This window comes from Toxotes jaculatrix, chromosome 17 (assembly GCF_017976425.1).
Source record: "Toxotes jaculatrix isolate fToxJac2 chromosome 17, fToxJac2.pri, whole genome shotgun sequence".
NCBI classification, from domain to species: Eukaryota; Metazoa; Chordata; class Actinopteri; family Toxotidae; genus Toxotes; species Toxotes jaculatrix.
The window spans coordinates 3,824,877-3,837,548 of NC_054410.1; the positions used below are offsets into that span (position 1 = coordinate 3,824,877).

Below are 12,672 nucleotides of genomic sequence, written 5' to 3' on the forward strand. Positions count from 1 at the left end.
AAAAAGCTGCAGTCCACCCCCTCAGCCATGTTCTTTCAAATCCATATTTGAACCTTGAACATCGGTGTTAAGAAAAAAACTCGTCGGCTCCACAGTTTTGTTCTTGAATCTCATCCATCCACATGCAGAGCTGAACGGCTGGCAGACTGGACAGTTTTGCAGTTGGGAGGTGTTAAATTCACACTGGCTGGAGGCTGAGATGAACAGAAGAAGCCTGAGTTTGTCCACCAGGGGGCGCTATCCATAGGCCTGGAGCACACTGGATGGCTCAGACCCAAAACTGTCACTTGATGGGGTGAAACATACTAATGTTCTACTCTAAGCCAACAATAAATCCAGGATTATTATTTTATTGACAAAAATAAGTGAATGAAAAACAGGGTCAGGGCAGAGTGATATTTGTTTAGGAGGCCCCAGAAATCTTATCTTACAGAAATTGTTGGTTGTGCTGTCAGAAATGTAACAGGTGTAGGAGTGATTCACAGGTTTATTCATTGTCCACCAGAGAGAGCTCAGTTCACTGGAATGGATACAGGAAAAATGCCCCTGCTGCTCAGTTTGATAAGACGGGGGTGATGGTTAAAGGAGCAGATATTAGTCAAGAGAGATGAACAGTAAACTAGCACAGAAATGGGTTACTGGGAGAGGCTCTGTGAGGTATTGTGACAGAAAAAAAGGAGGTTGTGTGTGTTTGATGCCTGAGAAAAATACGGTACAAGGTAAGGGTGTGTTTTAAAAAAAAAAAAATTAAAAACAAAGCTGATGACTGAAAAGGAGACTGATATTTTGATGATAATTGGAGGACAAATGCAAAAGGCCTGAGACCTACTGTAGAAAGAGAGAAATGGAGAAGATAAAATGGAAGAAGCATGCTGAACATTTTGGAGTAGAAAGCAGAGCTGTTGGGACTGAGGGAGGGAAGGCTGGAGGTGAGGTGGATGAGAGCTAACGGCGGTCGGGCACACTGAAGATTGAGGTAAAGGCTGGCAGGTCTGGTCCTCGTGTGGAGTGGAGCTCACCTGGGAGAAGATGGGCCTTTCTAGGCGTACATGGTCAACTGGAGCCACTGCACATGGAGAGGAGGAGAAGGTTTGTTAAATCAGGTTTATACTTCACTACTACTTTTGAGTACTGAGATGCACAGTTGTATAACTATCATATGACAGGTTACCACACTTGCTCTGGAGAGTGTGTCCCATGTCTTCTCCTAAAACTACTCTGAGATGTTATTCAGAGCTAAGTGTGTCCTAAAATTCACCACAGTCGACTGCACAACACCTGTCCAGTTGTCAGCAGTAGTACTGGAAAAGTAAAACTAAACGTTATTATATAAGGAATAATTGAGATTAGAAAAAAAAAGAAACAAAAACAAAACTTTAATTCAAGACCTTGCAAAATAAAAACCCAGAGAACAATGTTCAGATGTGCCGTAGCTGTGCAGGTCATTTAGAACAATTTGACTTGTGCTGGTTTTACTGGGAGATTTCAGTTTCACACTAATTCATGTGTGTCTGTGTGTGGAGTGAGTACCGTTCGCCACTTACCTCCAGGACACTGAGTCTGATTGTACCATCTCCGTCCTGGTCAAAGGCCTGGAACGCCCCTGGAGAGAAAAATATCACACTGCAACTGCGATTCGACACAAGTGTGGTTCACCTCATCCGAGAATACAAAAACCCCCAAACTGAGCTTGGTATCAAACACCAGGAAATTTCGAAAAAAAAAAAAAAAAACATTGTCTGGAGGCTGAAAATGAACACAGCTGTGTTTACTAATCCACTCAGCCTGTGACTCATTACACAAAGGGCCATGAGGCTGCAAGTTTTTGTTCTAACCAATCAAGAGCACACAGTTTGACCAATCAGCTGTCTGAAGACTGAGATCAGTTGATTAAATGAGTCGAGTCTGGTGTGCTGCTGCTTTGTTGGAACAAAAACCTACAGCCACACGGCTCTTTGTGGAACAGTTTGGACACCTCTGCATTACACAAAAGAGTCGTAGAAGTTTGTTTCTTCTCCAAAACTGAAACAAACACAGGCATTAGCATTATGTTTTCACTTAGAGAGCCCACTGTGAGCTGCTGTACAAACACATTTACCAGAGGCAAAGTTTCACAAACAAAAGAACAGGATGAAAGGTTTATTACTCAAGTTCCCTATTCCCCTGCCATCACAGGAAAAACACAGCTGCTGGAAGAGATGAAAGGAAAAAGTTCTTTTCATGGACGTATTTGTGACTGAATGTCCCCCTCGAGTTTCCATGTTTGACTTATTTTGGGAACACAGGTGTGTGTTGTGTCTGACAGCTGAATTTAATGCAATTTAATTTAAGGCAGGAAAAATCATGTTATTCCACACTGACAGTATCACGTTCAGTATATGTTCTAATCCGACTGCGGTTAAGCTTTTCCTTGATGCTGTATAATGTTTATCTCCCATAGGTGAATGTGTAACTGATAATATGTTAATGGTGTTAATGTGTGGAGTTCCTCCTCCTGTTAAAGTTATATTAACCAACTGATTATTTTAAGTTACTGCTTTTTGTGTCTTAAGACCTGACTCTGACTCATGAGGCCCTGTTGGACAGAGCTGCCATTTTTGTTCCACTCCTTACTCTCCTGTTTTTTTCTGTTGACAGTGATTTAGGTTTAAAATTGTTAAACTTCCAAAATCCATGTTTTCATGGCTTTGCTATCAAACCCAGTGGGAATCTTTTATAGCTTTTATGCACATTTCCCCCAAAATTTAGCCTGAAAAATTTGGCATTTTGGAAAATTCGGGATCACCACTGACACTGAAAACAAACTTTGCAGTGACAGCTCAAAAATGCATAGTTCTTTTATCAAACACATGCTCTGATTCTATAACTATGACCTGACACACTCAGACTCTTCAACTCAAACAGTGTTCACGAGGCACTGACTTACTGAACATGGCTTCGAGCCGAACCAGACAGCTGATGAAGCTGTCAAAGTCGATGTTCATGTTCTCGTTTGCGTAGCGCATGGTGATGATGTCGTACAGCTGGTTGTTGAGACGGAAGCCTGAGCGGGACATAAGACACATGACTGTACAGTGACAAGAACATTTAGAGGGTGAGTTCAAGCTGTAAGTTCATCGGCAGCACAGACTGACTCATTGCTACTGTCTACAAACAGCACATTTACACCATCACCCAGAAATCATTAAACATCCGATCAGAGCAACATGAAACAAATCATTTTCTAAAGGGTATTAACGAACTCAGGTCTATGACTGAAGAACCTCCACTTCTTTAAAAGACTATAGTTATAGTTTGCCAAACAAAAATATTGAAGAACGTTGGTTTCAAAAATCTTCTTTTCTGCAGCTTTAATCAGATTTTTGAAAACAATCTGCATCAGCTTTCAGAAACCCACTGACAGTAGCTTCCATATTTTTAAAATCTGTACATCATAAACGATTTCAAAGGATCAGTTCACCCCAAACAGAAAACATATTGCCTCCCTTATCCTTAGTGTTTTCTTGTCTGAAGTCTTACATTAGTCTGTGGTTGCTCCTCAATGCTTTGAGCACCACAAATTAAATGTCATTCACTGTCATTGTTTGGGAGGTGGAAGAAATTTGAGCTGCAGAAATCAGGGCAAATAAAACCAGAAGTCACCAGGACTAAGATAAAAAATAAAAAATAAAAAAATCTTTTTGTGATTTGGATGAACTGAGATTTTTCTTCATGTGTTATTACCTGCATCATTGACAGCATTCCTCATCTCGTAACTGTTGATGCTGCCAGACTGGTCAGCGTTATAGTGTTTAAAGATTCCCTGAAAGAGAGCATATGTGAATTTGATGTAGAACATTCTGCTGAGAAAAAAAACTGCACATAATTTAAAGATCTTAAAGTTTAACTGTGAGTAAATACAGTGAGTCTCATTGGAAATAAATGTTTACTTGTGTCTCTTTCTCCCATCAATGATGACATTAAACATAAGAAGACAAGAGAGAAAGATGGAAGCTTTCATGAACGCTTTCATGAAAAATGAAGAAATTGGAATCTGCATTCCCACCTGCCATTGTTTGATCTTATTCCACAGATGTCTGAACTCCTGAAGGTTGAGTCTGCCTGTCCCGTCCATCTGAACAGAAGCAGTTAAGACCAAAGTCCTGTAACATATTAGTCGGTGTCCACTCAGAAAACAACTGGCTTCATGTTCCAGTGTCGTTCTATGAACCTAAAACGGACATTTTAGACCAGAGGTGTCAAACCTGTTCCACAAAGGGCCGGTGTGGCTGCAGGTTTTTGTTCCAACCAAGCAGCAGCACACCAGACTTGACTCATTTAATCAACTGATCTCAGTCTTCAGACAGTTGATTGGTCAAACTGTGTGCTCTTGATTGGTTGGAACAAAAACCTGCAGCCACACGGCCCTTTGTGGAACAGGTTTGACACCTATGTTTAGACTAACATACTGTATCAGCTAAGTGGATTACGAAAAAATAAAAACAAACAATTTAGTGTGTTCTCCATGGTGTCATTCTTTTCTTTAAGTGAAATATCGCTGCGTTTGTGGGGTGAAATGGAGCCTCGGCCCTGTGAGCGTCCATCACAGACCCTGCCATGGGTCTCGGCAGGTTGTGCCTCTCACAGACAACACAGCCAGCCCGATGCACTCGATACAAAGGATACGTCCATCAGAGCAATCATGCTCCTGCAGCTCTCCAGACTGAAGCCCTCTGTGTTCAGGTCCTTATCTGCAGGGAATACAGAGAGAGAGAGAGAGAGCTGTTAAATAAAGACACAATGACTGGGTTGCTAATCACAGAGTGAGATTTCAGGCATTCAAAACTCACTTTAAAGGCTATAAAAATTTTTTAAATAAAAATCTGTTCTGGATTTTCCAGGTCCAACTACTGATGAAAATCACTAAATGTTATAGATTGCTTTGAGTGATTTATGACTTTCTGGCACTTCTGTTTTGATTCTCAGTTAAGAGGTTAAGAACTGGACTCACGTTTGGTGATCACTCTGTTGAGAACATTTTTCAGTTCGTTGGCTGTGATTTCCATGTCCTGAGAGAGAAACCAGGGAGGAGACATGAATGTTAACGGATCATCACATCTCTCACAGACATGAACAGCCCCAGACTAGTAATAGTTGATTAGTAATTTGGGTTTTGTTCTTTTCATTTTCAGATGCTTTGATCCAAAAGAACTCAGGTTATTAGAAACCAAACTTAAATGTAAGTGGTGGAAAAAAAATATTATTTCCTGTCAACTCTCAATGAAAGGCAAGACATCTCTAACATTATAATCACTTGCACCATGACAGTACTAAAGCACTTCAGTGGCTCACACTGAGAAGAAGCTCAGTCCTTCCTGTACTCACATCTCCAGCTATCTCCTGAAAAATAGTCCGGAACTGCTGATCCTCCTCGCTCTCTTCCCCCGCCGAGGCCGGCGCCGGCTGAGGCATCATGGAGCCGAAAAGTAGAGAGAGAGATAAATGAGGCAAGAGGGAGAAGAAGTGAAGGGAAAAAAGTTTGTGCAAAGCTTGTCTTTTCTCTTTCACCTCATCCGTTCTCATTTTGCATGCTGAAGGAACAGTTTTATGCTTTAATTTGACGTTTCTTGGTTTGAATTAAATGCAAACAGAAAAAGTAATAATACAATTCTAAAAGATTCAAGTATACTTAAAAGAAAACCCAGAGACCTTCATATCTTAACTCTGCAAACTCTGGAGATAAAAAAATAAGGAAAGACTCTTACCACTGGGTGGTCGGCCTCGATCCTGTTCTCTATCTCCCTGGATGAAGACGAACAAACAGCAGTCACGATGGTGACAACAACATTTCATCTGAACCATAAGTCTGTACTATATTTACTACAGCAAATCATCTTATTCTTATTGGATAGTAAAGAAACAGTCAAGTAAGTTTAAAATTCTGATCTAAGAGTTGGGATGACAGGAGTCAAACAGTCATAAATTAAGTATTTAACCATTTCTCACACTTCAAATGACAAAAATAGTTCCACAAACACTTAAAGAAGCTGTGAATGAAATGTGTTAGTTTGGTACCACCTGTTGCTTCATCCAGTGACAGTACTTGTTCTTGATTTTTCTTATTTTTTGTAATCTTGCTCGTAGAAGACGTGGTCTCCTGGCTTTTACAATAATAATAAACCTGCAGCCGAACCATAACTGGGCCAAAATTAACTTGCAAATAATTGAATAATTTTTACCTACATGAAGGCAGATGGGACACTTAAAGCACAAGTAAGATGTCAATTAATAAATTATTTTGAAAGCCATGCTGATCTATTACTAAAGGAGGTTAAATCTAATGGTACTAATATTATTTTATTTGCCAAAAAATGACCCGTGTATTTTGTAAGTGAGAGCCCATCACAGGGATCTGTTTGCTGTGAACATCCATCCCACAGCCAGGTCTCGGTCCATCAGTGCAGGCCGGCTCTGCATGCTGTCTGGTCCTCCAGGGCTTGAGTATGCAGAATTGAACATTTTGAAAGTTTACCGGATCATGCCCAAATCTGAAGTCGCTTGTCCTAAAAAAGATTCCATAACAGCTTCGAACTGGGGCCGATTTCTTCGAGCTCTACAAATCAAATTGTCGTTAAAATTGTTTGTTCTCGGTGGTTTGTGTCCCACCCACCAAGCACCCCGATTAAACTCCCCCTCCCCATTAACAGAAACACAAACCTGCACTGTCAAATGCACATAGAGGGCAGATAGATCATATTAAATATAAAAAAGCAGGGCTGGGTATTGCTGGAAATTTATCGGTAGTAGATTTTGCTTGGGCTCTATCATTTTACTTCCAGTGTCAAACAAAATGTACATTTCATTATCTGCTAAAATTACATTTGAGTTGATTTTCTAGTGTGCAAAACACTCACACACAGGATTTGCTGCTTTTTGTTATCTTACAATAATGATAAGTCAATAATGAAATAATCGTTAGCTGCAGCCCTGGTTGTGGCTCCTACTATGTGTAGTATTTCAATACCCAGCCCTACTAAGAGACACGGGATCAACATCAATGGAATTAAATAAGCATCTACTAACAAACATATCTAACTGCAACTGGATTATTGTCACAGGGGGAAACTGTACTCATTCCCTCCTCATGCAGCCCAGCTCGCCCCCTGCAGGCCTCCCTGGTCGCCCTCACCCACTCACTCTGAGGTGTTCTTCTTTTCAGAGAAGACTCGCAGGATGAACTCTCCCTCCTGGTGCGGCTCGTACGTGGAGGGAACGATGACGTACTCTCCGGGGCTCAGGCGGAAACGCTGGGTCACCTCGCGCAGGTTGATGTAGGACTTGCAGCGAGCCTTGGAGGAGTTGAACAGGAAGAAGTCCTTCTGCATGTGCTGCTTGTTCCCATGCATCTGGAACAGAGGAGTCACAATGGGAAGATGGCACAGAAGAATTCCCCCATAGTCCAGGACTATTGTATAAAAACTGGAAACAGGGACATGAGAACAAACAGTGTAGGCTGTAATTAACTCGCAAACTGCTGCTCCACTGTGGCAGTTTCGTTTATATCTTCCTTACCTCCTTTGGCACCTGTAAAGAGACAGAGAGAACATCAGTGTTTGTGTCTTTACAGGATGCAAATGAAAACCAAAAACTTACTGTTCTTGGTGTTAAAATGATTATTGCTGTTAAAAAATGGCAAACAGTCCAAATAAATATCCAAAAGGAGCAATTTGGTATATTCATATTTCTTGCCAGCAACAAATAGTCATTTTGAAAAAGTTAGACTGATACTTAAACTGTCCCGAACAATAAAAAACACACTTGAGTGTATTAAACAAATGTGTGAATAGTAAATGAACCGAACCTCATAAATAGCGAATCCGATGGTGAAGAGGTTGGCTCCCATCTTGCGCTCTTTCCGCCTGTTCTTCTGCATCAGAGCCACCACGAAGGTGCAGCCCACCTCGTTGTCCTCGGGATCATCATCCTCCTCCAGCAAACGAAGGCGGTACTGAGGGTTGGTCCAGAAAGTGTCTGCAGGACATTAAGAAAGTGTCTTCACAGGCATAATATTACGACTTGATAGTATACAGTATACTTTAAACCTCTGTGAAAGAAATAATTCATCTTTTTAAATTAATTGTTAATTTTTTTTTTACAGCAATATACCTGGGTAGTTCCTGCAGCCTCCGGCGGAGCAGCCTCTCACCCAGCGGCCCTCGTTCACAGAAACTGTCCACTTGTGGATCTTATCGTCCTCCAGGGCATCAGGGGTGAGGTTACAGATCTCAATCTTGGTGTAGTTCTTCTTGAAATCCTCGAATGACATCCTGTTTGGGAGGCAAAGAGATCAGAAAAGGATGGATATGTGACTAAATCATTAAAATATTAACAATACACAAAAGCTGGTGGCAATCAACAGCAGCTGATTTAAAGCTAGTTTTTTAAAAAAAACGAATGAAAACTTTTCTCTCTCAAAGTAAGAAATACTTTTTTAGTTTCCTGTTCACTGGATTTACTCTTAAATGAAAAAGACCAACATCCTCATCACTCGGTGGAGAAACACGTTGCTGAAATTCACAATTCACGACTGGACTGAAAAGGTAAAAATAAGCCTCTCACCAGAACTCTCCGTCCTCAGCACTCTGATGCTGTAGCTTCTCTTTTTCAGCCTTAGAGAGTGTGGCCCACTCCTTAGAGCTGTCACAGAGGACAAACACAGAACCAGTTGAGACATAATTTCACCAAAAACTGAGCTAACTGTGGTAATGAATTAAAAAAGTCTGTAAGATACCTGGACAGTACCATCGTCAAAATCCGGCTCTGGTGTAACAGAAAAGTAAGGCTGAAAATAACGGACTTATGGGTAAAGATGGCTAAAACCTCCTTACTTGTCACTCCAGGGACCGTTCCACTCCACCTGACCCCACGGGTTCCTGAGACGCACCAGACGAACTTTAGAGTCCTTGTGCTGAGACGGTTTACACTGTAGGAAAACAGATTTTCACATTTAAACGCATATGTACTCGTACTGTCTTCGCTTGTCTTAAAGTTTTGGCCACATTAATGCAGGAAACCATGACTCCAAACACAGACCTTGTTACCGCACTGTCCTGTTCACCTACTTAGAGTTAGAACCATCCCAGTACATCACACACATTATTGTTTTCTTGTTCAGCAGCTTGTTTTACCTCCTCCACTGCCGTCACAGAGTAGGCGTGACCCTTCACAAGTCCCGTCACAGTACGAGTCTCAAAGCGAGCGGGAACCAGGGACTGTAGATACACAAAAGATGTCACATAGCACTAAGGACAGAAATACTGTAAACACATCCAGAGTCATAAAATAACCATAAAAAACAATAACATTAAAAGTTGCTGAAGATTTATTTAATAGTTTAATATAAGCCTGATAGATCTGAAAATGCAATGCTGATAAATGAAAATGCAATGTTAATTTACATATAAGAGCAAATTTACACAAGCTGATTTTTTGGTTTTAGAAATTAAGCAGATAACCTCTGATGATGGCAAAAGAAAGCAGATGAACCAGACTTTCACAGACACTGATTGAGGTCCTGACCCTAAGTATCACTGTGAGATAAAAATGTCTGACTCACATCAATGGAGCAGCCCATAAGCGAGCCTCTCTCCAGAGCTTTCTTCATTATCTTGTAGAGCTCTTTGGGAGCTTCCTTCATCTCATAGAACTCCGTGACTCCGCCGGTGAAATCCTCCATGGCCTCTGTGGTGTTTCCACCCTTCAGGGCCTCGTAGGAGCCGTGCAGCCTGGACAGGGAGGAGCGCAGATGTTACGTTTACACTTAGATTTTCAGCTCTTTCATTTAGACAAATCCATTCCTGGTTAAATAAAGGTACTTTCTGATTATTATTACCTAGCCCTAAACTGAGTAATGCGGTGTTAGTACAAGATGTATTATATGATTATATAAAAGCCCTCTGCTGCTATACTGTGTTGCTACAAAAACAGTTGAGCTCTGACCCACAACTTCACAATCCATTAAAACAAAAAAAGTGCAGTGTACTGAGTGTAACTGTCTTTAAGTTCTTCCATGTAAATGTGCAGGAAAAGGTAAATGTTCAGAAAATTCTGTACCAGAACACACAGGTCAAAAGCTCCTCTATCCTTCACTACAGGAAAAAGTACACTCACTTGGCATAGGCCTTCTCCAGCAGGGCGCTCCAGAACTCGTTCCTCTCGGCGGACTTAGTGAAGACCAGCTGGTTGTTGAAGGTTGGGATGCGGTCGTCAATGACGACATCGACCCAGTCGCCATAACGCCAGAACTGAAGGACCGCAGGAGGTGAAGAGGGGAGAAGAAACAATACTGAGGATCAAATAGTAAAAGGATGAGAAGCCACTGAGTTTCATACAACTTTCACAGACTTTAAGTTTCTTTTTTTCTGACCTGGAAGTGGAAGATGCCGGCATAACCCTCTGAGAAGCTTTGCTCCTGGGGAACAACACGGTAGAGAAGCTTCTCATTCAGGGTGAGACAGGCAATGGCAGCCAGCAGCCAGCAGTCACCTGAGCACAGAGACTTATTTCATTTAATTCACCTGAACACAACTTTAATGTGTTTTATTACAGCATAGCAATGAACTGGAGTTCAAAGTGCGAAATGAATTCAGCAGATCAAGGTGGGAACTGCTTGAGCTGATTCACAGCTGGCGCGATTTCTAAAATCCTGTCTTTTCTCGCTTTGTTCTGCCTGGACTTAGATGGAAATTTATCCCATGTCCCTCATTCAACAAGAAAATAGCTGCCACTGTAAAGAACATGCACCTTTGCAACTGTGATTTCACTCAAAACAAAGACTTCTCTGATGGCTATATTTTGTTTTGCTGGAGGTAAAGATCCCCACTGAGTGCTGACATTTGCGTTTTCTGATTGTCCAGGTGTGTGACAGGGTGTTAGCTGCCGGGCTGGGAACAATGTAAGTTTTTCAACAGGGAATGGTTAACAGTGTCTGCCAGCACCTTTGTCCCTTTGGTCCCCCTTTATTTGCAGTCTGAACTGGACAACAATGAGAAGTGCTGCTGGTTGGATTCCCTTCCAAAAGAGTAAGCACAATATGGGGAGGCCGCTGCAGTCAGAGAGGCCGTGTGCGGGGGATCGATGGGATATTTGCTACCCTGTTATCCCCCTGAATACAGACTGGCTGAATGTTAAATACACGGAAAGCTATTCCATACAGTACGTACAGCTCACCGTCTGTCCATGTATAGTTCTGTCACAGTGTATGTCAAATCCGAACAGGTCTCTCGAACAACAGACAACAAACAGTCAGTCCTGTGCTCATTCATTATATCCCGTTTTTCCCAGCTTTCCTTAAATGCTTCTGCGTAAGTCTGTGATTAAACTGAAAAAATAACATGCTAACAAGAGATGCTTGATCCAGACCTGGAAAAGGGCGATGCTGGCACTTTAAGAATTTTAAGGTAGGATGGTAGTAAGGTGCTAGTGTTTCTGGTGCTTTGGTTGAGGTTAGTTCAAATGCAAAGTGAATTTCAATCAGCACTGAAAATTTAAAACCTCTTTGTTTGTCTTAAAATCTCTGATCCATAGTCAAACTTCACAAAATGAAGAAAGTAAACGTCAGTTGACACTGCGATGCTTTAATGTTAATACTGTGATAAAAGAAACATCATTTACCAAGATCTCCCTGGCAGATGTCTGTCCTACTGGCTCCTCCAACAATGAACTGAGGATTCTCACAGATTTCCTGCAGACAATAATAAACACAAAGAGGATCAATCTCATATTAGCTTTCTATTTAATTAACTTAGTCTACAGATTGAGGGTGCTGCATGCAGACACAGACTGTAAAGCTCTCTGAGAGAAAATATTATTTTGGGCAAAAGCACAGTCACCTTTAAATAGATAAGCAATAAAACATCCATTTTATTAAAGCCATTATTCCAAAAAAACAGGAAACACAGAGACTTTAAGTTTGCCTGGAAATAGTCACTTCATTCCAATCCGTCCATGTAGGAATGGTGGGGAGTATTTTGTATCACATCTGCGCCTCCAGTTAAAGTCCCACAGTAGCAGCAGTTAGTTTTCACCATAAAATAATCCCTTATGAGGATGGGGAAAAAAACCTGGTTACTTCCACGCAGGTTTGATGTTGCTGTGTATCAAAAATAACGTCCCACCTCCCACATGTGTGATCCATCCCCTCTTTATTTAACTTTGCCATCAACGTGCCTCTCCATGTGCCAACCCGGCCTAACCCCCCTCCTACCTTGGGCCTCTTCCAGACGATGTTCTTGACCTTGTTGGACTTGTGTCCGAGCTCCTTGAAGCCCAGAGACTCCACGGTGGCCGGGAAAGAGTCATCCTCAAACAGGTTCTTCCTCTGAAGGTACTCCTGTCTCAGGATGTTGAAGTCCTGGCCGTTGAAGCGGAGGGGCTTGTTCAGAGACCCTTCCCCGTCTCTCCTCTCTCGTTCCCGGATCAACCGGTCGCAGAAAAAGCCAGACGGTGTATAGGGCATCTCGTCTCAGCTGACTTTTTTTTTTTTTTTAAACTGGCTTTTGCCACTTCTACTAAAGTCTTAGAAGCCTAAAAACCCTGGCATAAATCCAAACAGCTAATGTCTGATTGGCTCTTTCTTTGTGTGACGTCCCCCTTCCCTTCGTCACAGAGTAGATGCAAAAGCTTGGTGTGAAA

At 41.7% G+C, this 12,672-nt stretch overlaps 1 protein-coding gene across 3 annotated transcripts; it reads right to left on the reverse strand.

The window, feature by feature from the left end:
* Nucleotides 1–3: 3 nt before the first annotated feature.
* Nucleotides 4–12,496, reverse strand: capn3a (calpain 3a, (p94)). Of its 3 annotated transcripts, none has more exons than XM_041060263.1 (21): nucleotides 12,245–12,496; nucleotides 11,653–11,722; nucleotides 10,406–10,524; nucleotides 10,150–10,283; nucleotides 9,596–9,764; nucleotides 9,168–9,251; nucleotides 8,868–8,962; nucleotides 8,599–8,676; nucleotides 8,146–8,306; nucleotides 7,841–8,010; nucleotides 7,552–7,563; nucleotides 7,177–7,385; nucleotides 5,745–5,781; nucleotides 5,365–5,442; nucleotides 4,991–5,048; nucleotides 4,666–4,730; nucleotides 4,046–4,114; nucleotides 3,724–3,802; nucleotides 2,927–3,043; nucleotides 1,545–1,603; nucleotides 4–1,066 (listed from the first exon to the last, which is right to left on the reverse strand). In XM_041060263.1, the coding sequence occupies exons 1-21, from the start codon at nucleotides 12,494–12,496 to the stop codon at nucleotides 1,040–1,042; spliced, it is 2,142 nt and encodes a 713-aa protein (XP_040916197.1). In that variant the 3' UTR covers nucleotides 4–1,039. The 3 variants fall into 3 exon arrangements, with proteins under 3 accessions (XP_040916197.1, XP_040916196.1, XP_040916195.1); XM_041060262.1 differs by having other exon boundaries at nucleotides 5,332–5,442; XM_041060261.1 differs by having other exon boundaries at nucleotides 5,365–5,547; nucleotides 5,739–5,781.
* Between the last annotated feature and the right edge of the window lie 176 nt (nucleotides 12,497–12,672).